The 26,156-nt window shown below is 41.2% G+C and overlaps 1 protein-coding gene across 2 annotated transcripts in view; it reads left to right on the forward strand.

Annotated features, from left to right (window-relative positions):
• Positions 1-26,156, forward strand: part of LOC107379332 (mannosyl-oligosaccharide 1,2-alpha-mannosidase IA) — a 316,181-nt gene that overhangs the window by 169,734 nt on the left and 120,291 nt on the right. For both annotated transcript variants that reach the window (XM_054740992.2, XM_015950044.3), the window contains exon 3: positions 21,664-21,779. In XM_054740992.2, coding sequence (XP_054596967.2) covers positions 21,664-21,779 — 116 coding nt within the window. The remainder of the gene's footprint in view (positions 1-21,663; positions 21,780-26,156) is intronic.

Raw genomic sequence — 26,156 nt, forward strand, 5'->3', positions numbered from 1 at the left:
TTATTATGAAATCCCAAAAGCTCTTTAACGGATGTAAAGCGCTGCCAAGGGGTTCTTACATGGTGGGGAACATGGGAGAAAGGAGGAGGTGGTGTGCAAACTTAAATTTTTTTTTTATCAATTCCCCAAATGGTGAAGCTGTATGTATTTATTATTCAGCCTTCTCAGGCTAGAGGTTCAGAAAAAACTGAAATAAAACTTTTATCGAGCAAATGAAGATCTCTGAAGTCTTTGGATCCCCTCGAAAGGGGAATTTTTTTGTCTGACATCATCAATAATAAAATCTACAGCAAGCAAAGCAACGGCAAAGCTTCATAATGTATCACATTTGCAGACAGAGAACAGCAGTTTTGAATTAATTAAACGGGACTCGCACGCATACAGACTTTTAAACGATGCGTTTAAAGACTGAGCCTCAATCTTCTGCACCCTTTTCATACGCAGACTCCTCCCTTTCTGGTTATCTAAGGAACCTTCTTATTAAAAGCACTAAGCTGGCAACAACTACCATAGACAATTACCTGCTCTCCTCGTCCCACATATTAGACAGGGCAGACAGGTTTCCCCTCCTTTGCAATTACCTCCCACAGAGTCCTGTGCCCGGTCATGAAGGGGGGCATTGTGAAGGTGAGTGAAAGTGGAGGAGGGGAGCCACAGCTTCTTTTGTTGTTTGCGCTTTGAAAACGGTGCCTATCACACCACCTGTCAAGGTTGTAACTACCCACCCACTTTTCCATTTCTATCTCCCATGAGTTTCAACTAGGTATAATCATCCATCTCCATAGCAACCAACGCCAGGCGACAAATTAGGATCTGGGTCTTTAACCTCTCCAAAATTCTCTTAATTAGTTTTTTTTATTAAAGCAAACAGGAGAGTTGAGTGTTTTGTTAGAAAATGTTTTTGGCGTTGGGGTGTGTGTATATTTTGGGTTTTTGAGCGTAGTACAGACTGGATGCCATTCTGTCATCCAATATTCATTAGGTTTGTACATAAACGTCAACAAATGAGTTGGAAGACATCTAGTCCATTTCTCGTTTCCACTAGACTTAATTACCTCATCAGGCAGCTGGATACTCATAACGTTCATAAATTCACAGTCATGAGAGAATGCATTATGCCAGGTGCATGTGTTTGTCGCCAACCCTCGAACAGCGTTTCAACTCAATTAGATACTTTATGTTGATATCTACAAAACTGGAAATATATCAGCTGGCTTTAGAGTTCAACTTTAACACCTCAGATGGTTACTCTGGCCAATTTCCTTAGAGGATGTAAGAATATATTTTATAGATTACAAATTATGAATCAGATCTTAGTTCCAAGGAGTTGCTGATGACCCAAGAACAAGCCGTGTTACCCCGGGTTTCCACAGGAGCCGTCAGCAGCACGTTACTGCAGCAGCACGTCATAGCTGCTGATAGGAACCGCTGTGGTCAACAGAACCTTTTCCACTGGAGCCGTCGGCAGCCATCAGCAGCGCGAGTCGGCCGCGTCTCAGGAGCAGCATGTCGCGGCCTTTACGCGCCGGTTCTATTTTCTACGCGCGACGCCTCTGAAACGGGTCAAGTTCGACATTTTTGGGGAAGGAAAGACAGGAAATCGGACGCGGAAATGGAGAAAAGCTCCCGAGATTTTCAGAATAAAGAACGTACTGCCTTCCGGTTGCTTTACTTTTAAAAAACGTTACTAACTGTGCGGCCCCGTGAGAAGTTATCACCTAGCTAGCGGTCTCCTTTGTTTTTCAGGTCCGTATTGGCGATTATAAAACGGACAGAACATAAAACACAAACCATGTTGTAATTTTCTCCTGCTTGTTGTTGTGTTTACTGACGAAGTTACTCGTGTGACTTCATGCTCGGTCGGTGACAGCTGCTCCCCTGCTGCTTCGCGTCTCGTGGGAAGGGCCAAGCAGCAGTTTACGCGAGCAAGACGTGCTGCTGCAGTAACGTGCTGCTGACGGCTCCCGTGGAAACCCGGGGTTACTCTCACGTTATGAGAGGAAGTAACTTTTTATTTGTATCCAACTAGTAAAGTTACATAACCTAGAAATCTAGACAGGCAGTAGCTGAAGCAAAATGATTTTGCTCTGCATGTCGGTCTATGCTCCATAGGAGCCTCAGCAGGCCCAACCAGTCTTTTGTCTTGCCAATGATAGCGCTCTATCGGTTTGGTGGGCCATCACAGCGTTCTTACAGTTTGGTGGACCAATGATAACGTTAATACAGTTTGGTGGGCCAATCACAGCATTCTCAACCTCACCCCTGCCACGTGGTCCTCAAGGGATACCATACCATACCAATTTTATTTATATAGCACATTTAAACACGGCATGAGAGCCGACCAAAGTGCTGAACAAAACACACAATAAAAACAATCAAAAATAAAAACTAAATCCATTAAAATCAAGTAATCCAACCCTAAAAGGAAAGGTAGAAAGGGAATAAGTTAGACAGAATTAAAAGCCAGAGAATAAAAGTGAGTTTTTAAACGAGACTTAAAAAGGGAAAGAGAGGAAGAGAGTCTGATCGGGAGGGGCAAGTGGTTCCAGAGCTTCGGTGCACAAACTGAAAAGGCGCGCTCCCCGCGGGACTTACAGCGAGAGCTAGGGACATGTAGGAGGTGTTGGTCAGCTGATCGGAGAGATCTTGTAGGGACATATGGGTGAATGAGCTCAGACAAGTAGCCAGATAAACCATCAATCTTGCTTAATGGTCAGCTTTCTTTGTGGGGTCACCCATGAAGACAGTGGAAGGGTTAAGAAGAGCTGGAGAGTGTCACTGGGAGGAGGGGTGTCTACAGTAGGCTTTCCTCTGAACTTTCATGATGGAGCCATTTAAATGCAGAAGAAGAAGGAAGAAGAGTGTCTATTAATTCTGTGAAGTGTCCATCACAGAAGCATTATTTTGCTTCATACACTGTAAATCCTGTCTCAGCAGCTGCAACTGATACAATTACAGCTTTCTAAAGATCAGCGCACAACCCAAAGTGGAATCAATCATAACAAGACCTTGTGACAGTGTTATAATTGAGGTCATGTTTAGGATATGAGGCGTATTATGTAAAGACACCCATTTTAAATTACATAGCAAGAAAATATTAGAGTAAAATATTAAAATCAGTAGGTTCTTGAGTCGTCTTTATTGGTAATTTTGCTATTTTATATTGTAATGGTAACCATTTAACAATAAAACTAAGTTGGTTTGCCTCACCATGTGTTTTTTTTCCTCCATGGAAATACAAGCTGAAGACATAAAAAACAAACATAATCATGATGTATTTTAGTTCTTCTTTTCATGGATTAAGAAAAACAAGCCCCTTCATTGAACATGATCAAATCATTTGCCATGATGTTTGCAGGGATTATAGCCAAGATGATGAAAAACTGTATAACGAAGCAAGAGGATTGCAAGGGATTGTTCATACGCGACCGTAATGATCTAATCATAGACTGATGAAATCAAACATGAGAGTCAGATTTTCCACATCCAGATGAATCCCAGAGACCTTTATGTCGGATTTGTGTTGACGTAAGTCCCTCACGGTGGGGACTCTGCGATCAGTGATGACGTAAGTCCTTCACGGTGGGGACTCTGCAACTCAAGACATGCTGTATGGTGCGCAGTAATCAGTTTGACTGTTTTAATCACAATCTTTCCTTGCTGAGCTTTAAAGCTTACAGCAGTATTAGGGGGTTGATTTAGCTTAGCTCAGTTATTTTTAGGACTCTAAATACACGGGGCTTTTTTTAGTTTTTGACTTTTCACATTGTGTCTAGACTTTTCAACCCAATTCCTCAAAACAAATCCTCTCCCTGTGCATCTCAGCTTTTATTATTGCAGAGAGCCTTTGTTATAAATCTTTTTGTTTTTGTCTCCATGCTTGTTTGTCATTCACCAGTAACCTTTCAGATATCTCTATGTGTGTTTATATAAATACAGTCTTATTTACATTCTATCACCTGTCCGTCATGGTTTTCACCCATCTGTTGCAAAGTGAACATCTCTCCTTGACTATTAATAGCAGCTCAGGTAAATCTAGCACTCATTGACCTCTGCAGCCTCTAGCATTCCTCAAACTCATCATTCTGCACCATCTGGTTGTACGCAAATATAATTATTTTTTTAATTTACGCAGTAGTTAAACACAGCAAATCAGTTGCACAGTTTTAAGATCTGTTTCTGCTTAGAAGAGCTAGTTTAAGGTAGCCTAGTGAACTAGACCAAATTCTTGCTTTGCAAAGTTTGGTCTAGGAACGCTCCACTGGAACCTCTGCAGCCCCTAACAGCATTCTGGCTGGCCAATCACAGCTCTCTAGAGGGGTTTCAAACACATAAAGAGCTGTGATTGGTCCATAATGGTGGGCCTTTTATAGTGCTCTATCTGCTTGGTGAACAAATCACAGAGCTTTATCCGCTTTGTGGGCCAATCAGGACACTCTATATATGCCTGGTGGGTGGGATGATGCAACAGAGTGAAACAAGATGGCGACAGCTCATTTGAAACTGCTTTTACGTCAATTTTGGACTGTTAGAACTTGGGCTTCATTAGAATCAGGAGCAGATAGATGTATTTAAGTGCATTTTTTTTTTTGAAAAAATTAGGTGTTTTCTCCTTCAACTGTGGACCACCTCATTTACCGATGGCTGTTGTGGTGAGTATGTCACATTCATTGTCCAGTGGAATGTGGAGATCATTTGAAAGACTAGGGCTGGGGGTAAACGATTATTTTTAAAACGATTATTCTGACGATTATTTTATCGAATAGTCGACTATTCCAATGACTATTTAGAAAATTAATCTAATGATTATTTTTCTATTGCACAATTAACAAAAACCAGAAAATCTCAAATAAATTCCTCAAAAAATTGATAAATTCTTACTGTAAGAGAATAAACACTACAGGCCTTCCATTTTGTATAACACTGCTTTTATTGTGTTGCGGTTGGTTATGTTCTGGTGATGTGTAGAACTTGGGAGTGCAGGCTGCTGCCTGAGAGGTGGTAAAAGATGGAGTGTCTCCATGCTGCTTTGTTTTGGTCACTTATGAGCGTGAGGCGAGTGGTGTTACGACCCTTCCTGGGGAGTTTGGCTCGTGTGCAAAAAGGAAGGGACAATAACGGGATTTAAAAGTTAAAATGATGACCAGGTTCATTTACAACTACAAAAAATCATAAATCTTTCCATCCACAGGTTGGGAATAATAAAACTAATTCTGCCTGTGGGGAATTAAAACAACGTACAAATAACTAGGGATGTCCCACTGGGCAAAGATTACTGGGTTCTGGCCCAAAATAAGGATCTCCAAAAGTCCAAACTCTAAACTGGGTGGTTAAACCAAACTCAGTTTACCCACAACACTCTAAATGTAATAAAAGGGAGATCTGCACCACAAAAAAGATGAACTCTAAACCAAAACGTAACAGCTTATCCCAACGCAAGAAGCTGTTAGCGAAGATGCTAACAGTAGCTTTACCAACATTAAGTTCAAGTTACCAAGTTTAAATAAAACAAAAACACCCAGCAGCAAACAGACCGCACGGAGGAGAGACTGCTACCACCAAAACAGCTCTCCTAATGTCTGAAAGAAGCTCCTTAATGAAGGGAGAAATGCTCCCGGTGATGTCCTACATCTGCGGTAGAGACGAAGCAGCGCATCTGACCCCGGAAGTTGTTGTCCGTTGCCGGGAGATGAAGGCGGGCAACACAGGAAAATAATCTAGTAGTGGACGGACGTTGTTCCGGGTCTTCGGTATTTGGCGGAGATGTTAGTGAAGGCAGAGAAGAGGGTGAACTAGAGGAAAAACAGGCAGATTCCTCCTCTATTTACAAACTCCTGGGGATGCAACAAGTGGGCGCGGTGCGTCGACTTCCGGATCTGACGTCGACAAATTTTTAGAATCGAGCCGTCGACGTCGTCGAGGCTTCGCTACAGCCCTATGAAAGACAACGGTAGAACCCGCCCCACAACCAAGAGCCGTCAATGGAGCGTTGCCGGACTAAATAATACATTTATTTAGTCTGGCTTGCCAGGCTAAGTTTAAGGTGGTGGCTGAAGAAAACAGCACGAAATGAAATATACGTATTTTCTTCTATTATCTTTGTTTGTTACATGAAGGAAAATAACTTTCTGACGGAGTCCTGAGGCCACATTGAAGAGTCGACTGAAAGATCTCTGATGTATCCTAGACGAAACGTCATAAATAAAAATGGGGAAAGAATAAAATATAAATAATTTTAACCCTCCCACTGTCTTTATGGGTGACCCCGCGAGGAAAGGTGACCATTGAGCAGGAGTGATGGTTTATCCCTTGAGGTCCACGTGGCAGGGGTGAGGTGGTGCTGACTCCTCACTCCTGCCCCATGGATCCAAGGGATAAACCAACACTCCTGCTCAATGGTCAACTTCCCTCGCGGGGTCACACCCATTAGGACAGTGGGAGAGTTAAAAACAGAGGTGCTCTGAATTTTGTACTAAAGTTGGGACTTTAGAGTGACATCAACAAGGAAGGAGATTTAGAAATTTTAACGTCTATAGCTCTTGCTCCCCATCCCCTTCTGGAAGGAGCTTAATGCTACTTTGTAGCGCTAACAGACAAGTAATGTTTTCAATATGCTCCTGCTCAGACACATCTGATTCTAACTGCTGAATTGTCTCCTCAGCCTTCATTGGGTTCTGCAGAAGCTGCCAATCACCTGTTTTAATCAAATCTGCAGTGTTCAACTAGGGAAACATGTAAAACCAGCAGGAATCCTTGCGATGCTAGCATAACCCTGCTAATGCTACAACAGGCTAAGACAATAAGACAATAGTCCGATGTATTGTAAGGTTGAATGCTACGCTAATCACTTAGCTCTAATAAACAAAAGATTAATTCAATTTCGCTCCCCTCCCTCCTCTTCCACAGTTAGTTTGAAGTTTACAGACTGACATTTATTCAATTCAAGTTAGCATTCAAGCTAGGTTTGTGTGCTAACCTGACGGTGCAGTGCATTAAGCATGGGTGCAGTGCATCACCCATGGTGCATGCTCGGAACTGGGATGCATTCGCGTTGATTGACGGCTCTCTCTTGTGGATATTCAATTCTATTGGTCAACACTTTAGGCTTGTATAAATGGTTCTGTAAGGCCTGACTCGAGCTGAGCTGGACCGGAGCGAGAGTTCGGATTGTTGCGTCTATTTTGACCCAAGCGCGGAGTGACTGACGCCGGGCAGATTGACACGCGTTTGCTCTAGGAGTCAAACCGTACAAAGCTAGTGAGCACGGTGGCTCCAAAAGGAAACAAGTTGACTTACTGTGAGTCAGCAGGGTGGGTGGCTTGGGCTGATCTGGTCAGAACAGGCTTGAGTAATCCGATAGGATCTGGTAGGAACTCGGAACATAGTCTGGTTAGGAACGATGACTGAGTGGTTTGGTGTTGAGCTGCACTTCCTTATGTAGACGTGGCGGGTGACGTGAGCCGGAAGGCTGGCGCTGGGAATGCTGGGTAGTGGAGTTCGACCGGGCTAAGTGAGTGTGGGTTCCTCCGGGGGAGGATGTTGAGGGTTGAGAAGGAGGCAGCATGACAGGTTCATGAGTCATGACCCCTGAGACCAGGGGGAGGGACTTAGGGGAAATCTAAATTATGAAAGAGTACCTACTTTATATCATAGAACAGATAGTAAAATTGAAGCATTTCTAAAGTTTCTTTAAACATTTTAAAATACGTACCCCAGATTTAAGGGCTTATTTGTTAATCTTGCACATCTTTGACTTATTACCTATTTTTTTCTCATCTTGACACATTTTAAAGAGAGCTATAATTAACAAAATACATAAAATAGTCTTTAATTAGAACATTCTGATTCTGGAAATTTAAACCTTCTTTATGGGGGATCTGTTATTGCTAATGCCTTTAATTGGGTTCTTAGTAGTGGTGCATTCTCAGACTGTAAAATCAAAAATACAGATTTTTGATTTTGAAATTGGCCCACCACCAATTGAGTCAATCATACAGAATGATCACCAGTTAACATCTCATTTTTGTTGTTGTTGGATCAGCTTTTGCCTTTTCTGTCAAATGCAGATTGATAAACACCTTTCCACATACCAGAAACCACACAGTAGTTCCTGGTCCTGCTTTTAGGAGCCTGCAGCAGCGCAGAAATAAGCAGAGCTGCTGCTCTTTTAAGATGGCTGATTTCATTTCCCCAGTTGACAGGTGCTCATTGTCAACGGGTAATTTTGCCCTTCCTAGGTTGGGCTGCACTTTTTTGTGCAAGTAGTAAGGCAAAAATCTACTCGGATAAGACTGACGGCAACATGCAGGATGGAAACCATTGGCTCGTTCAGCATCAACAGGAAAATCATATTAAGGTTGCTAGTGAGCGTTAATCCATGTTAAAGTTGTCCGTGCAACTTCCTCTCTCCTCTGTGTTAGATGACGCTACAACTATTTTCTGAGCATCTATATCAGCTTCCGAATCGAAGCCTTTAGCTGTGGGTGTCATCTGCAATCAGGTTTAGTTGGTAGACAGAGTATCAGATGTGTGATCCTCCTCTCCCACTGTGTTGCCGTGACTGTTGATCAATCCACGGCAGGCCTTTTTGGAAAAGTTGGCGAAGAGGGGTTCGATAACACTGTATGCGGTGTGTAATCTCATCTGAGCGGCTGTCATATCAGACAGGGCTGTTGCACTGACACGCCGCGCTCTCCCAGAGTGGCAAATTAAATTGCTCAATTAGATTGACGTGTGTGCAGCTGAAGCCTGGAGCCGCGCTAATCACGTCTGGACAGTGTGCATTTGGTGTTTGTGATGTGATTAATCCATGTGAGAGTGTGCTGATTGGCTCCTTAGTCTTTAACATCTTCAGAGTTTAATATTCATCCTTTTAGCAGTCAGTTGTGGCAGATTTAAACTTTTGTTTTTCCTCTCTGCAAAAAATAAACACCCAGCCTGTGTGGGGCTGTGATGAATGTTCAAGGGGAAGATTGCAGTTTGAGATGCTGTTGTTCTCATTTTTCTGTACAGATCCGGTCCTTCCTTCCATCGACAGATTTAATACACATCAGCCACTTTATTAGGTACACCTTACTAGCACTAGGTAGGACCTGAGGTGTGGACTCGAGTCATTATTTTATTGACTTCTTACTTGACTTGATGAAATCTATAAAGGCTTACGACTTAACTTGGACTTGAACGCCAATGTCTTGTGACTTGAATCGACATGCATCTGTTGACTTGATGATGACTTGAGCATATTTGCATATTTGATATTTTAGCACAAAAGTGGCACGACACGGACAGAAATCATGAATCATTCTTTGTTCTGGGTTTGATCTTGTTCTGCTAAATGCAGCAGCACTTTGTTTATAATCAGTTTCAGTTGCATTTTCTGCTTGTTTGAGCAAATAAATGCAGCTTTAAGAAGCTTTATTTCTGGAATTTATTTATTATCATCGTCATTAGATTGAAGTTGGACAGATGACTTGATTATGACTTGAAAATTCAAAGTTAAGGACTTGGACTTCCGCATCATTGACTTTGGACTCGACTTGGACTTGGTTGTCTTTGACTTGGACTTGACTCGATACGTGACTGAAAAGACTTGTGACTTGCAATGCAGTGTTTTGGTCACACCTCTGGGAAGGACCCCTTTCCAGTTTTAGATCCACTTTAATGTCAAAGGTTGAACAGGATGCAGGAAACATTCCTTAGAGGTTCTGGTCCATACTGACATGACAGCATCTCGCATTTGCATCAATGGTGATTCTTCCGTTCCACCACATCACAAAGGTTATGGACTGCATTGAGAGCTGGTGACTGTGGAGGTCGATGGAGTCCAGTGAACTCATCCTGTTCTAGAAACCAGTTTGAGATTATCTAAGCTCTGTGATATGGTGCATTATCCTACAGGAAATAGCCATCAGAAGATGGGTTCACGTGGTCATTAAAGGTGTGGAGCACTGGTTTAATCAATAGATTTACAGCAGTCTCTAGTAGGAATTAATGCCTCGTAAGTTGTACTCTGGGGAATAAACACTGTGGTGCAACAGTTTACCAGTTTCAGGAACTAGAAGTTAGCCACATCAGAGATGAGCTTCAGACGATGGGATTTTAAGTCTTATTTCATGATATTTGGACATCTCACCTTGGATTGGCTAACAGGAAAGTGGCTCTACCACTGACTATGTTTTGATCTACAACGCTGACATTGTATCTCCACAAATAACACAAGCCTGGAGGAGTTCTGCTGTGTGGTGGAGTTGCTAATGCTAACAGTTAGCTTCTACTAGCCGAGTCATTCTCCTCTGTTTACTGGATGCTGAAATAACAACAGCCTTCCCCGTTGTGAGTTGAGATGGGGGAGTCCATGGATGTTAAATGACAGTGTGTCGTAGATCTTTTATCTTTTATGCTATATTTTTCAGATATCTGTGGTTTATTTGCCTTCCTAAAGAAATCCAAACTTATAGTTGTAAAAAGATGAATAAATAAATTAAATGTTGCATTTTTCCATGATAAAACAAGTCTAGTGAGAGACCAAACAAAAACAATAAAACTCTACATAATATCTAAAATTCTCTGTTGTATTTTCTCCATAAAACAATACGTATAATCTAAACCACTGCTTCTGTTTTTTTCTGAAACCTCCATCATCTTCTCCTCTGCTGGTTTCATAATTGCTCAGATTTATTTATTCTTTGCCTTTAATATCCCTTGATTGATCAATTCTTTGTCCTCTGCTCTAGTTTGTCATAAAACAGCTCTAAGAGGCCCAAAGCAGCAGCAGATGCAGGCCAGTTTGACTGGATGATTACCATAATGTTGAAAATTGAGACACTAAGGTGAAATTTATGGAGGCTGAGAAGGATGATGGGGGTGAAATCATGACTGGATGTTCCCAAATTTCGTCATTGCAGTCCATTCCTGGTAATCTGTCATGTAGTGAGTCTAATAGCGGCTTTTTAGCTGCTGTAATATACTGAACAGATGCTTTGCACAGAATTTGTACGCATGAATCTTGTAACCATGGCAGAAGGCACAGAAGATTCCATTTATTCTATTTTATTTTTATTATATAATATAATATAATATAATATAATATAATATAATATAATATAATATAATATAATTTAATGATTTTTACATGAATGATTCAATCTTGGTCTTTACTGAGGTGTTAGTCAGAAACACTTTAAAATTAGCAAGATGCTTTTCATGGCTAGCACTTTCCAAAAACATTACTACAACACTTTGTGTTAATAAAATGTATGTAATACAATCAAAAGCTTTAACGACTGAGAAATGGGCCAAAAATGTATGCTTAAGAAAGTTTTGATTCAGTATTTTCACGTTTAGCATGAGTTGATACGGAGTTACATGTCGGTGATCCAGCAGCTTGGCTGGTGTGTGATTTTTTTTCCCACTTCCCAGATTAAGCTGTGCGGTTTTCTGAACTTCCCACCCACCTTCTTCATCTTCTGCTGCATCTTTGCAGACAGAGGTGCTACATCACTGTCTCAAACCTGACACGGCTTTGCATAGTACTCCCTGAAGCTGGGCTAACTTTCTCTAGCCTTAGAAACTAAACAATATGTCTCGGTCAAGTCCCCATAATTTGGGTCTGGATATGAAGCAAAACCGCTGGGGGCTGGTGTCAGAAGCGAGCAAATTCTCATTGACTCCCATGTTAAAAATACCAATTTCACAGCAGAAATAAAGTAAGTAAGTAAGTAAAGTTTATTTATATAGCGCCTTTCACAGATATAAATCACAAAGCGCTGTACAACATGTTTACAGCCTGGTTCCAAAACATGTTTTAGGTTTAATAGATCTAGTTTACACTCATGACAACTCTGAGGGAGGTGAATTTCTTTGTCACGCTTCTGTTTAAGTGTATTAAATGCCTAAAATTGTGAATAATTAATGAGCATCAGACCCACGTGACCGCAGAGCTAGCTCCGGCGAAAGGCCTCAGCCTAAAAACTGTTCCATGATTTTCAGTCTCTCAACTTAGACCTTTGGTTGTGCCGTTTGTGCATTCTGTTTGGGTATTATTTGTGCAATTGCTGGACAAAATGACTTGCTGTGGTATTAATATCACTAATAGAGCGTCAAAAGGAGTCTCCACTTCTTTTTTTCATTATGTAAAATTATATTCATGTATTTTAGGTCACTGCCGCTCTTGCACTAGCTGAGCTTAGATTTTAACATGCACTGTTTAACCATGAAATTTAGATTTAATAGGGTAAAACCCAGTGCATTTAACATAATGCTGCGTTTTAGAAAATGTTGGTGGATCTGGGTTCCGACTATTGGTCTCCCACCCCTCAGCGGCAGCTCGGCGCATCTCTGACGGCAGCGCTGTGTGTGCTGCCGGCTTGTGGAGCTCTCGGATGGAAACCGATGTTTTCCACCCGGTTTTACCCAGCGGTCAGCACTGACTCAGAATTCAATTCTATTCAAAAATACTTTATTAATCCCAGAGGGAAATTAGAGAAAGAAGCTCCGGTGTTGTGCACAGTTAACTCCGGTTGTAGCTAGGTAGCTACTTCCGTTAGCTTAGTCTCCGTGTTAGCTTTGGGGATTCTTTTGAGCAGAGAGGATGCAGAGCGCTGATCATTGATGCACTCCAGGCAGCTGTGTCCTGCGCCTGGCCACAGTGCCATTTCAAGGCATTTCAGGGGCCAAGGCAAGAATAAAGCCACCCCAGAAATTAGGACTCTAAATCTTGCCTCTGCTGCAGCAGACATGTCTGCGCTGAACCAGGTGTCCCCCTTCCAAAAAATTGAAACAAATAAATATGTTTCTGAGCTCATTTTGCCAGTCTAAGGAGAACAAACGGTGGTGTTGAAATCTAATTACACCTCCTTGTTCTGAGGAGTAACTAACCAGAAGTCTTTACACTCTTAATCAGAGGGATTTGTCTCTCAGACTTGGATCTTGTTGTAGGGATAAGACAGGATCTGCTAATAGCAATCTCACATAGAGCTTCTGTTTTCTAATACGGTAGAAAACTTAGGAAATGTTAGAAAAAAATTTATCTAAATACAATATTATTTACATTATCTTCTCAGTTTTTTCACATTTCCTGAGTTTTGAAGGATTGTTTATTTTTTTTACAAGATTTCAATTTATTTAAACTGTTTTTATTACAATCATTTTTTATATTATTTAAAAAAGATAATTGTAGTAGAAGCTGTAAGCGATTTGTTTTGTTTTAACACGATCGACAGCCTGTTTTTACAATTTTAAATTTTTTTTTTGGAAACATGATTATACCAACTGCAGGATAATGGCACTGTCTGTTTCAGGTTTCTTTGTTTGGATGGTAGCCAACTCCTTTGGAAGCTTCAGTCAAAAATACTGTTATTTAATCAGAATCAATCATGACCATACATGAGTCTACAAAAAAGCTTCAAATAAAAATAAGCAAGTGTTGATGTTAAAAGCAACAATTATCAAACTATTTAAGAAAATATGGAACAACATCTGCAATGATAACCCTTTCTCTTCTGAATCCCTCAAATGTGTGAGGAAATGTACATTGAAGTAATTTTAAAATCCTTCCAAATATTACACATGTTACCAGAGGAGGCGCTGTCTCTGTATCGCTTGAAGGAGGAAAAGTACTGACTGGAACCATGTTGTTAGGAAAAGGCCCAATCCCAATACTCACACTTCCACCCTTGTCCCCTTCAATTGCGCGTTCCCGGCCATGAGTGCGAGTGCGTAGGTTGTCCTGATCCTCGTGTGCGGAAGCTGACCACGCCCCTTTTTCACCTTTGATCACTTTGACAAAGTCCGCATCAATGCAGACTTCGGGCAATCCATTGCTGCGGTGGAATTTGAGAAGAAGGCGGAGCAGGCTAAAGTGCCTTTTTTGAAAATATGTATTTTCAAATGAAAGAAGTTAATTTTAAGATGATTAATGTTATTTATTCATGCTCTGAATATTTTAAACAAATACAATGACAGCAATTAATGTAAATTTATTCAAATAATTGTTTATTTGAAAGTTGTTAATAAAGATTCAGAAAAGTGGCACAAACAGCGACCGGCATCCTGGCATGTGTCGCAGTTGATGATGCAATGCTCCCTGTCCCAATTTGGCATACTTGTTTATGACGCACTCAAAGCCTATGCACCTCTTCTAATTGCACTTCACAGAAGCGTGTAGAGCACAATGCGAGAATTGGGATTGGGCCAAAGTTGATGCACCTGGGACAGGGGGGGGGGGGGGGGAACACCCACAAAAGACACCATAGGTAGAAAAAAACAATTAAGTTACCTAAAGTAGAGTCAAACTTTTGTTTTTTTTTTAAATCACCTAAAGTGTGTTTAGAGAGAGAATCTCTTTACTTTCAGGCACTGAAATGAGCCTCCCTATATCTGGTGGCCAGGTGAGGAGCTGTCATCAATCGAGAGCTGAGTTTAGAGATCCTACTCCTACTCATCAGAAATAGTCAGCTGAGGTGGTTCATGCATCTGATCAGTTAACCTCTTGGGTAACTATGTGTGGAGGTTTTCCAGGGACCAGTAGGAAGAGACAGTGGAACCTGCAGGAGGGATTATAATCCCCCCAGCCATGGAAAGCTTTGAGATCTCCCAGGATGAGCTGAAGATTCTTGGGGTATCTGAGCTTCCCATTGGTATGCTTTGTCTGTGACCCAACCGTGAAGTGTAGCTGCAATACATTTAAGTACTTTTTGGGATTTCTTGTAGATTATTGCTGCAAAATCCTGCATCCACATGAAGCATCATGATTAGTACCTTCATAATAAACCTGCCATATGCAGTCTGATATGTTTATACTGCCCCCTGGTGGAGGATCTACCGGTGAAGGGCCAGTTTTATTTATTCAAACTTGTTTCTTCTTCTTCTTGACTCACCAGTGAATCACCTGTCTTTAGTTTGTTTATATTGTTAAATAATTTAAAAAAATTAATAGTTTTTATACTATTATCTGGCAACAAACAGTTCAATTTTAAAAGCTAGGTTTGCATAACTATTTTTCAGGCTTAATAAAAATAATTAGTTTGTATCTGTTGTAAACTTTGAAAAACCAAAATCTGCCCCACAACTAAAACAAAAAATACCCATAATGATTTCAAATATGTTAAATCCTAAACTTTTACTCAAATTAAAACGTTCAATCAGGTTTTAGCTTACTCGACAACTTCAAGGAGACTAAAGTACAACGTTAGTATTCCGGTCTCCTACAAGAGCCCATCGTGATTGATGGACATGGCATTTCTCAGTCCCTGTTTCTTTCTATCTTTTTCATGTTCAATTCAATAACCCCACTTAATCCTGCTCCTTCTAAATCCACTTTCTTCTCACCCACAGTTGCTCAGCTGGCTCTCGCCATCTAAAGTCTATTGAACTACAGAGTCTCCTCCTCTGAGCACTGTATGTGGCAAGATGAGCTTACGCCATGCATAGCAAGCAACCAGACCTGGTTAATATCTCAGACATATTAGCCGGCTGAGCTTTTGTCCGTGGCGGCAGGTAGCATTAGCGCTAACAAACTCCTGAATGGCCTTGTGATTGATAATTGGATGCAGGCTTCCACTGGTGGCAGAACAGCATAATTAGTGTGAATTCCTGCATCTGTATCAATTAGATTCACTTTAATGGTGTCACAAGCATAGCTTATATACTGACCTCATCTTTAATATCTTATTCAATCAACTTCATGCTGTGAGTTGGCAGCTAAGATGAGAAAGTTATAACTAAGATTTCTTTGTCTTATTACTCTTGGATGCATTAAAACACTTCATCTTTGAAATTTGATTTGTCTAATCTGCTTATCATTATTGCTCTTTTGTTGTACTAAGTCAGTGGAATTTACAATGGCCGTTAGATGTCATTCCACGAATGTCTGCTAGAATCTGTATGCGTGTCATGCAGGTTGTGATGGCTGAATAAAATTAGAGTGGAGATGTCCCTTCTCAAATGCCTCCTAAGGGATTAGATAATGTATGTGTGTGGGTCTTCAGACCATCAGCGGAGCCAGTGAGAACATGAAACAAACTTTAGCCAGTAATTGATCATGTGGGCCGTTCCATCTAATGTAACCTCACTGGCTGGTACTGACTGGACTTTGACAGCCATGATGAATGAACATCCACCAGTCAGTGTTTCTGTAATGGTTTTCCATGTGCTGTGCTTTCTTACATGCATAGAAATGTGGCTTGTGGTTTGTTATTTTTTCTTTTGTCAAAGATTATCGGAACAGACCAGCGTTGTTACCGTCTTTATGTTGTGTGTGAATGTGATTGTCATTGTGTGGGTGAATAACCGATGTATTGTGAAGCGCCTTGGGGTGGTATAACCCTAGAAGCATATTACAAATACCGAACATTTACCATTTTTTACTATATTGCTTCAAAACGATGTATAAGGTATTTTAATGTGAGCTCTGAGATTTGTGGGGATTTGGGAGGAAGTTCATGGAGCTACTAATCGCTGACGCAATATGCAAGTCTCACACAAACGCACACACCACCTTGGACCCAGTGCTCTCTCTTGTTCCCTGAATCTCCTCCACACCTTGGGGCAGCAGAGACCAGTGAGTGCACTAGGTTGGTGCACACCCTGCCGGTGCAAAGGGGATCCCTGCCCCTCCCACCCAACACTCGTGGTTTTATGTTGTGATTGTCTGACTATCTGCTTTTATGCTTGAGGTGTTTTTCCTGAACCCCAGCTATTCCCTCTGTCAGGGGCAGGGTAGGTGGGGAATTTCACCTCCGATGTCACCCCTCTCTCTTATCTTTTCCCATGAGCACAATGGGAGTTCCATAATGGTGCATACCCAAAAGAAAACTGTTTCCTTGCCTGTGTTTTTGTGTGCTGTATGTCTGATCTCGGAATGGTGGTTCTGTCAGGAAGAGAGAACCACCATAAATCTGGCCATTTGTTAAGTAGCAGCTACGCTAGGGGAAAGTAGATTCTGTGATGACAACATATATGCGACGTACCACTGCCTGATTTGTAGTCATGCTAATTCCGAACTTTTACAAGCTTATAAACCTCAAAATATGTGGCTGGTGTGGTCAAAACATATATCATTGCTTTTCACTTAAATTGAAGTGCAACATATGTGCGAATCAGGGAGTAAGGCAAAGCGGATTGGAAAATAGCCCTTTTAGCCACGTTGACTTGCATTTGTTTTTTCGTTCTTCTGGGGACCCATGAGCCAACCTTAAAGGGAGGAGACTTAGGTTCCCTATACAGTATAACTAACAAAGGCCTGTTCTGATTTTGAATACCCTGGACAGATTAGACTCCCCCTGGCAACACGGAGACTAACAACGAGACTGAAAGCTGATTGGACAAAACAACGAAAATTCACATACACGTACAGAACATGGCAGAGCCAAGAGAAATGTTCTCCAAATGAATAAAATCAGTTGTAATTAAATTAATACAATTTCATTGAACAAACATATTTTTTAAGTTATAAGTTAGTAATTCTGATCACGTTTGCTGGCTCTGACTGCACACCACTGTAATAACTTTATATAAACGTAATATTCAAAGTGATTCAAAACTATTTATTATTATTTATGTACCACCTTACAAGCATTTGTGAATGCAGGGCCGTCAAATAATAACTTTGTGTTGTGTTAAAAGTGCATATTTGCATTAATTCAAATGACCAAAACTGTTTGAAGAATCAACTTGAAGCTCTTCAGAGTCTGACCTGATTGCAGATTTTCCTTATTATTTATTCGAAATTCACGTTATTTTTTAAAATACCGTATTTTCTGGACTATAAGTCGCATTTTTTTTCATAGTCTGGCTGATCTTGCGACTTATATACCAAATTATGTATACAGCACTGCTGCGGGCCGCTTCGGACCAAGAATGAGCTCCCCTACCCCGCCATCACCTGCTGGAGACCGTTGTGCGCTGCTGCGGGCCGGCTCCGGTCCAGGTTTCAGCTCCTTTGCCCCGCTGCTGCAGCTTGTGGCGGGGTGCTGCGGGCGCTCTCCCCGCCCGCTGGGAGGGTTTGAAACACCGCCATCCTCTGCTGGAGACCGTGGTGCGCTGCTGCGCCCTGATTGTTTATTCTGTTATTGTTACCGGTATTTGTCTTGCAATGTGAAATGCTTGGTCTCAGATTTTGTAAGAAAAATAATAAAATTTCCCCCCAAAATGCAACTTATAGTCCAGTGTGACTTATATATGTTTTTTTTCTTCTTCTTCATTATACATTTTATGGCTGGTGCGACTTATACTCCAGAGCGACTTATACTCCGGAAAATACGGTAAATGTATTTAATATTACGTATGTTTAAATATGCAGCCTTGTGGAGAACTTAAATGCATGATTTCACACATTTAATTCAAGATAGAAGTGATGGAGTGTATGTTCGTATCATTCCTAATATACACACTGCGTGGCACCCCGTTATTGCCTTTGTCTTGAGAGAATCCCTCAGGGTGTTTCTATATTTAGCTCAGGACTGCAGAAATAAATGGGGTCTGAGAACGTGGAAACTCAAGGAGTGCACTACGATGGATTGATCTGCTCCCTGTATCCTCTGAGTCAATCAATCTTCCTGGCTTTGGTGCTGTTTTCTAAGGGAATTTTTCACACTCTCCTGTTTTGCCTCCGACTGGTGAGCTGCTTGTGGTCTTAGATAACCTGAGGACATTAAATATCTACGAGTACTTGTCAGTAAATGTAGCTAGACTTCTGTTCAGTAAGCAAAACAAGAACCTTTTTTATTTTGAAATAACAATTCATATAGGAATACACTTGATTTTGTTCCTGTGTAACATTTGTGGATGCACAAAATACTGACACATCTAGACCTCTCCCTACCTCAGCAGATGGCCCTTCACAGTTATGCAGACTAGCTAGGGGCTAGGACTACTCTCTTATGGGATGATCATTCATGAGGCAAACAGATGGATGGTCAGAAAGTGGAGATGTGTTGTAAACTACAGCTATTCAAAAAGCATCCTTACGTCGGCGGTATGATTAGTTTGTTTACTGTAGCAGACGTCAATCTGGCCGAAGCGAATACTTCTGCTGCTGAGATCTGGAGGTGTTGTTTGGGCTGTGCAGTGATAGTTTCTAACATATGGATGCTGGATATGTGACCCAATGTGATCTGGTGATGTTGCTGCCATATTTCAGTCTACTTAGGTCTGAATATGGTACATCCTTAAGATAACTGTGTGTTTATTATGTGGAAAAAATAATTGTAAGGAATTTGAAAAATTGCTCAATGTCAAAATATTTTCTTTTATTAGCGATGCAAGAAATGATTAAGTGGCAGGCAACAAGACAAAAATACTGAAAAAAAATTCATGAAAAGGTGTTCTGGGTCTTGGAGCAGATTTTGATTTTGAATTCCTCTTTTAATCCTAAAATAACTTAGGGATGTGTATCAGTGCACATATGTCGATACGATACGTATCGCGATACAGGGGAGACAATACAATATATCACAATATATTGCGGTACATTCAGTCAGACAATATTAGCGATTTTTTTAGACTTAATTTATTGTAGGAAAATTCAATGAACAGTCCAAACTCATACTTAACATGTTTAACATGAGGTATCTCAATCATAGTAGAGGGATTTACATTTCAATGGTGAAAACAAAACCCAATGCACACTGCTGCCAACTCGGCATTTAAATTGCACCAAAAGAAAATACACAAATTTTTGCATGTAAATTCTTCTAAAAATTTGATACATGGCTTTTGAATATTGATATAATATGGCAGGATAAAATTAGGGATGTCCGTTTCAATATTGATATCAGAAGGAATTCGATATTGGCCCAAATACAGCGTATCGGATTATATTGGATGGTATCAAAAATCTCCGATATAAGCAGTCCGTCCGTTAAGGTTCACATTTTTGCAACCAATGGTTAAGAAAATTTAAAAAATAATTTTCCTACTTACTGTTATTGGCTCTTATTCGCTGATTGAATAATATCACTTGATCAAGCCTTTCATACATTCCACACTACGAAATAGGTAAAAGTATGTTTGATTTGTGCTGATATCGTGTCAGGTTGATATCGGTCAGTACTGAAGGCTGCAATATCGGTATCGTATCGGAAGTGAAAAAGTTGTAACGGGACACCCCTAGAAAAAATATCATATTTTGTGATATAGATATTTTTGATACTCAGCTTTTGAATATCGATAAAATATTGCTGGAAAATATGTCACGATATATTGCCATATCGATATTTTCTTACATCCCTAGTAATAACAGAGCAGCAACGTTTCAGTTTTTACCTAATTTTGCTGACAGTTTTGCCTTCTCACATTTGCCTTCATCAGAGTTTCACCAATGTTGATGTTGTCACTTCCGTTGCTGTTTATCTGTGGGCAGAGGAGGATACTGTCGCCCTCTACTGCTTGTGCCTTCCTTGTCGATTACCACGTCCCAGGAATGAATTTACATACTGGGTCATTCATGGGGCATGGTGATTGACGAAAAAACAGAAAGAACATAACAAGGAATCCAATGTTTTGTTTAAGCAAAGCCCTGACACATCTCTCCAAAGCGTGTTCCCTCTCACTACTTTAATTACAAACATGTGCAGATAAGCTTTACAGTAAAACACCAACAAATAACAAGCAGCATGGCACTGAATCCTGAGAATGATTTAGAGATTTGTGTGACTTAACAGATTTTGGTTCAGTCGCCCAAAGGTATGGCTACCATTTTCATATTCAGCAAGTTTTAAAGCTACTGTAGCTCTTGATAAAATCCAAAGCCTTTGATGTTCCATGTTACAGATGGTTGCATCAGTTCTACCCAGCTATCTAATGTAAGCTAGGCTCATCTCAGGGATAAGCATAAAGGTTTTTCGTCACTTTTTGCAGTTAACGAGGTCCGTTTCAATACTGTTGCACCTCTAAATCTATAGCTGGATCCCCCAAGCAGTCAGTCTGTTTAGTCAGTTTCTTGTAAAACCTTGAAACCATAATTTGTCCTTCAACTCGTTTACAGTTATTCATTAAGGATAATGATTATTTTTCCTTTGTGCCAAGCTGTCTATGTGAGGTTCAGTCCCATTTGCATAATGTTTGGTAATTTGAGAACAAAAATAGGCCGAGGGAAGCTGCCAGGATGGAATACGCACCTCTGAGCACTCCTCGTTTAGTTGGAGGAAAAGAAATGAAGAGTTTTAAATGAGATTCATGAAGACGGCGAAGTCGCACCGTAGCTGTTAACACACATGAACAGATTTTACACAGAATCGCTGATGGAAACACATCAGCTCTGTGTAATCCAGAACCAGCTGCTAAATGCTCGCAACAATCAGTGTGTCATTTCATTCTTCTGCTCCGCTGGTTGATTCCTAAACGACTTGACTTTTCGTGTCACTGTGACTGATTCGTTTCAGCGGATTTTTTATAATCTCTGGGAGAGGGTGCGCTCTATGTGGTTTCCACAAACCCATTTTCATGTTATCATTCAGCGTCACTGCAGAAATTACAGAAGCTCGGCATGTGGGGGAGTTCGGGGCTTTACTCTTTATCACACATGCTTGTGTTGGTAATAGAAGCGTTAAAACGTGAAGGGCTACATTTAAGATTGCTTTTGCAGGGTTCCACATCTTTAGCAAACATTTTTTGGAAGTATTTCACCTTCCATTCAGTCTAAAATGCCTTGATGTTGTTTTGCAGGTGGCCTTAGAGGAGCATCTATCATTGATTCACTGGACACGCTGTATATTATGGGACTGATGGACGAATACAACGACGCCAAGGAATGGGTGCAGACCAGCCTGGACCTAAACTCTGTGAGAATTTAATATTTTTTCTTTTCCTCTTGAAGCTTCTTTAATACAAATCCAACCCTATGCATAAGTATAATCAGCGCTTATTTAAATGGGTTATGTTTAGTACGTAGATGAAAATCAGTGCTTTGTGCAATATGAACTAATCAACTCAACATTTATCAACACCAGTTTATTAATGCTTCTTTATAAAGACAAATTCAATTAAAATACATTAATAATGGAAGCCTTTTTCATCAAAAGTTCAAGACCACTTGAAAAATGGTCCAAAGTCACATGGTTGGATCTTTACAAGGTTCTATGTAGAGTATTTTCAAAATGCTTAAACTGAAACTTTCAACCCTTTAAACTGAAACTTTCAACCCTTTTATTTGAGGATTTAACAAGACTTTTATAATTTTGTAACATTTTAAATTTTATGTCATTTTTAATTTTGGAACTGTTAAATAACGAAGTGAACAAGGCCATTTCTCAAAATGTGTACTCTGTCTAAACTTGTGTACTCACGTCCTTCTAAAAGGACATCAACGTTGGCCCAACGCTAGATCCTCGTGGTAAAAACAGATACAGGGATATATTGTAATTAGAAAAAAGAACAACATAATAAACAAAAACACTCTTTGAAAACAAAGTGTTACAGTAAAGTCAGTTCGGATGTCAATAGAAGTTTTTGATCAATTGCCTATTAATGGTTAATGTGTAAAATGTGTATTCTCCCCGGCGATAGGGGGCAATACCTAAATCATTGCAAGAAAGTTGTGTGTTTGTGTTTGAGTAAGACCTTGCCAATGGATGGCCATTAGGGTCAAAAATCCCTGGGAGAGCAACCTCCAACAAAATGACAGTCACATCAGATTCCCTTTCATCAGTCGCAGCAAGTGAAGAGGTAAATGTGTAAAATAAACGTTAATGTATGGTGAAAGTTTTGTAACAGTTTGTTGCAGATGAGTAAATGCATTTTGTCCTCACGGGCTCCCGTAGAAGGAAGCACAACATCTAATATGGTATCGCCCAGAGACCTACTCCTGTTTCACACTGGAAGCATCAAGAGGCGCGGAACGGCACCAGAGCGTTTTAGTCGCGAGCTTCAATGTGGTCCGTTACACACCGGCAGAGTCTTGGCCGCGGAACGGATTCCTCGCTGTGCTCCTTGCTGGACTCGCGAGATCACAATATCCCTTGAGACGTAAAATGTCACGGTTTGTTTATGCAGTCCTCCATTATCCACCAACTCAGTGGCCTAGTGGTAGAGTGTTGGCCCTGGGACTGGGAGATCGGGGTTCGATTCCCGGTCGGATCATACCAAAGACTTAAAAAATGGGACCCAATGCCTCCCTGCTTGACACTCAGCGTTGGATTGAGGGGTTAAACCACCAAATAGTTCCTGAGCGCAGTCACTGCTGCAGTTCACTGCTCCCTTCCATGGGGCTGGGTCAAATGCAGAGATGAATTTCACCAGTGTGTGATGATGACTATGGGACTTTACCTTTGGCTTGAAACCAAAAAGAAGGAAGTCATGTTTAATATCGCAGTTCGATGTCCTATATGACATGCTCCACCCACTACCACAATTAAAGACATGAAAAGCACACTGCTGCACTTCGAGAATGATACTGGGAGTAAACAACACGTTAGCTTCAAATATATGAAATTGCATCACTTCTGTACTTTTATGTTGAAAATTACCGGGGATTTTAGACTGAAACCGTGTGTGATTTCCTGTCTAGCCCTATGTTAACTGGGGAAATTGGCTTGTCCCAAAAACGGCTCGTGGCAAAAATTGAACTCGATCCTTTCAGCGTGCCGCTTCTGGGACGCGCCTGAAAATTGCAGCTGGTTCGAAACACTCCATGGACTATAATGGATTCTATTAGAAGCAGTGAGGTTCCGCTGCCGTTCTGCGCTGCTGATGCTTTCAGTGTGAAATAGGCTTGAGACCCGCTCCCATGTATTTTAGACCCGATTTTTATGATTATATGTTACAAAGTCGCTAATACTTTTCAGCAACTCAGCATCATTTAATTCATTTTCAACTACATTTTGATGGATGTTTCCAGAGATAATGGTAAAAACGACACATCATCACTTTAATGAAAAACAAGGAAAGAGTTATTTTTTGTTACATTACATTTCCTCATATATTGTCAAGTTATTTCCATCATATGCAAACTGTCACATTTTATTTTATTCCAAATATAGTTTACAAATGAAATCATCCAGATTCCTGCAGCATAATTTAATGTTGGTATTAGCTCTGAAGGACAGGAAAGGACATAATAAATGTAAGATTAAAAAGTTTTTTAAAGAATTAAATGTATTGATGATTCCTTATTCCTCTTTGCTGTGCTGCAGCTCTCCTCCTCCCTTCTCCAGACTAGTAACCATGGCAACTGCAGAAGCTGTAGTGATTGGCACACTCTTTGTAGCCCTTCATAGATGTTTTTGCTCACAGAGTTTCTCCAAGCCATATTTGGAGTGCTATAGGAAGGGCAGTTTGTCATATATGTTCTGTTTGGGTTTTTGTTTAGGCTAAATTAATAGTTTAAATCGAATTAATCTAAAACTATTCCCATCTTTAGTTTCAGTAGTTTCCCTTTTTTAGGGGTGGGAAAAGAAACATGTACAGGGTTACATTTAGACTTTCAAATTGAAAGTGTTTCCCTAAGCACTTTGACTGATGTTTTATTTTCTGCAGTTTTTAAGATTTGAGCATTTTAATTAACTAAAAATAAATTAGCATTGTGTCTTTTACTCTAAATGTATTTACTGTTTAACTAAATGAGCATAATGCATGCAGAGTTGAGTTTATTCTGAACTTCTCACATGGAAGCATTGTGTCCAGTGTGTTTGACAGTTTTCCAAAACTCAGGATTCTCCAGCAGAAATCAGCAGCAACTTCCTGTGTGGCCACCAGCCACGGTGCGCTAGGGACTGATGGGATTCAACTCACTCAGACACTTTTATGAAGCAGAAAATGTGAGATGAATGCAAGTAGGAGGGTGGGAGAAGGGGGTAAAGGATGTTTCGGATGGAAAATAAACTGTGAGAGGAGGAGGAGAGGAAAGGTCATGACACTTCTCATTGAGTGAGTCTTTTAGAGGTTGAGTTGGCAGCGGCTGAGGGTTGCCAGGTCTGACATCATGTCGGATTTGAGTGGAAGCCAGTGAAAGGGCCAACTGGGGTAGGTCTTTGTGTGATTGCTGAACAGTCAAGTGTTTGAAACGGCTTGTTTGTGGTTTTGTAAGTTTAGTCAATGGGAGTGTTACGTTTTGAGGATGTTTAGGACCCAAATATGCAGAAACCCAGGATGACACGAGGCTGGAGATGATGTAAAGTAAATATGCTTTATTTTGCAGGACGAACAAAAAAAAATCCAAAGGCAGAGAGCCAAAAGTCCAAAAATCCAAAAACCCTGGTAACAAAAACAAAAGCTCACTGAGAGCACCAAAACCTGGAGGCATAAGCTCAACTAGAGCACGAAACAACGCTGACAAACATACAATGGACCGACAACAACACAGAGACAAGACAGGGCTTAAATAGACTGGGAAGATGAGAGGGAGATAATTGCAGGTGTGTGGGGAGAGGGACCAGGTGAATACAATTACTAAATCAGGGAGGAGACCGGAAAAGGGTGGCTTGCCACCTCCGGGTCGGGGGAGAGGTCCTACCTCAAGTGGAGGAGTTTAAGTATCTCGGGGTCTTGTTCACGAGTGAGGGTAGGAGGGATCGGGAGATCGACAGGCGGATTGGTTCGGCGTCTGCAGTGATGCGGACGCTGAGCCGATCTGTCGTGGGGAAGAGGGAGCTGAGCCAGAAAGCCAGGCTCTCGATTTACCGGTCGATCTACGTCCCAATCCTCACCTATGGTCATGAGCTTTGGGTAATGACCGAAAGAACGAGATCGCGGATACAAGCGGCCGAAATGAGTTTCCTCCGTAGGGTGGCCGGGCTCAGCCTTAGAAATAGGGTGAGGAGCTCGGACATTCGGGAGGGACTCGGAGTAGAACCCCTGCTCCTCCGGATCGAAAGGAGCCAGTTGAGGTGGTTTGGGCATCTGGTCAGGATGCCTCCTGGACGCCTCCCCGGGGAGGTGTTTCGGGCATGTCCTGCCGGCAGAAGGCCCCCGGGTCGACCCAGGACACGTTGGAGAGGTTACATCTCCAATCTGGTCCGGGAACGCCTTGGGGTCCTGCCGGAGGAGCTGGTGGACAAGGCCGGGGAGAGGACGGCCTGGAGCTCCCTAATTGGGATGCTGCCCCCGCGACCCGGACCCGGATAAGCGGAGGAAGACGAAGACGAAGACGAAGGGAGGAGGAAGAAAACACTGGTGGGAAAAACACACTAAATACTGAAAGGCTGTAACAAAGGAAAATGACC

This window comes from Nothobranchius furzeri, chromosome 5 (genome assembly GCF_043380555.1).
Source record: "Nothobranchius furzeri strain GRZ-AD chromosome 5, NfurGRZ-RIMD1, whole genome shotgun sequence".
NCBI classification, from domain to species: Eukaryota; Metazoa; Chordata; class Actinopteri; order Cyprinodontiformes; family Nothobranchiidae; genus Nothobranchius; species Nothobranchius furzeri.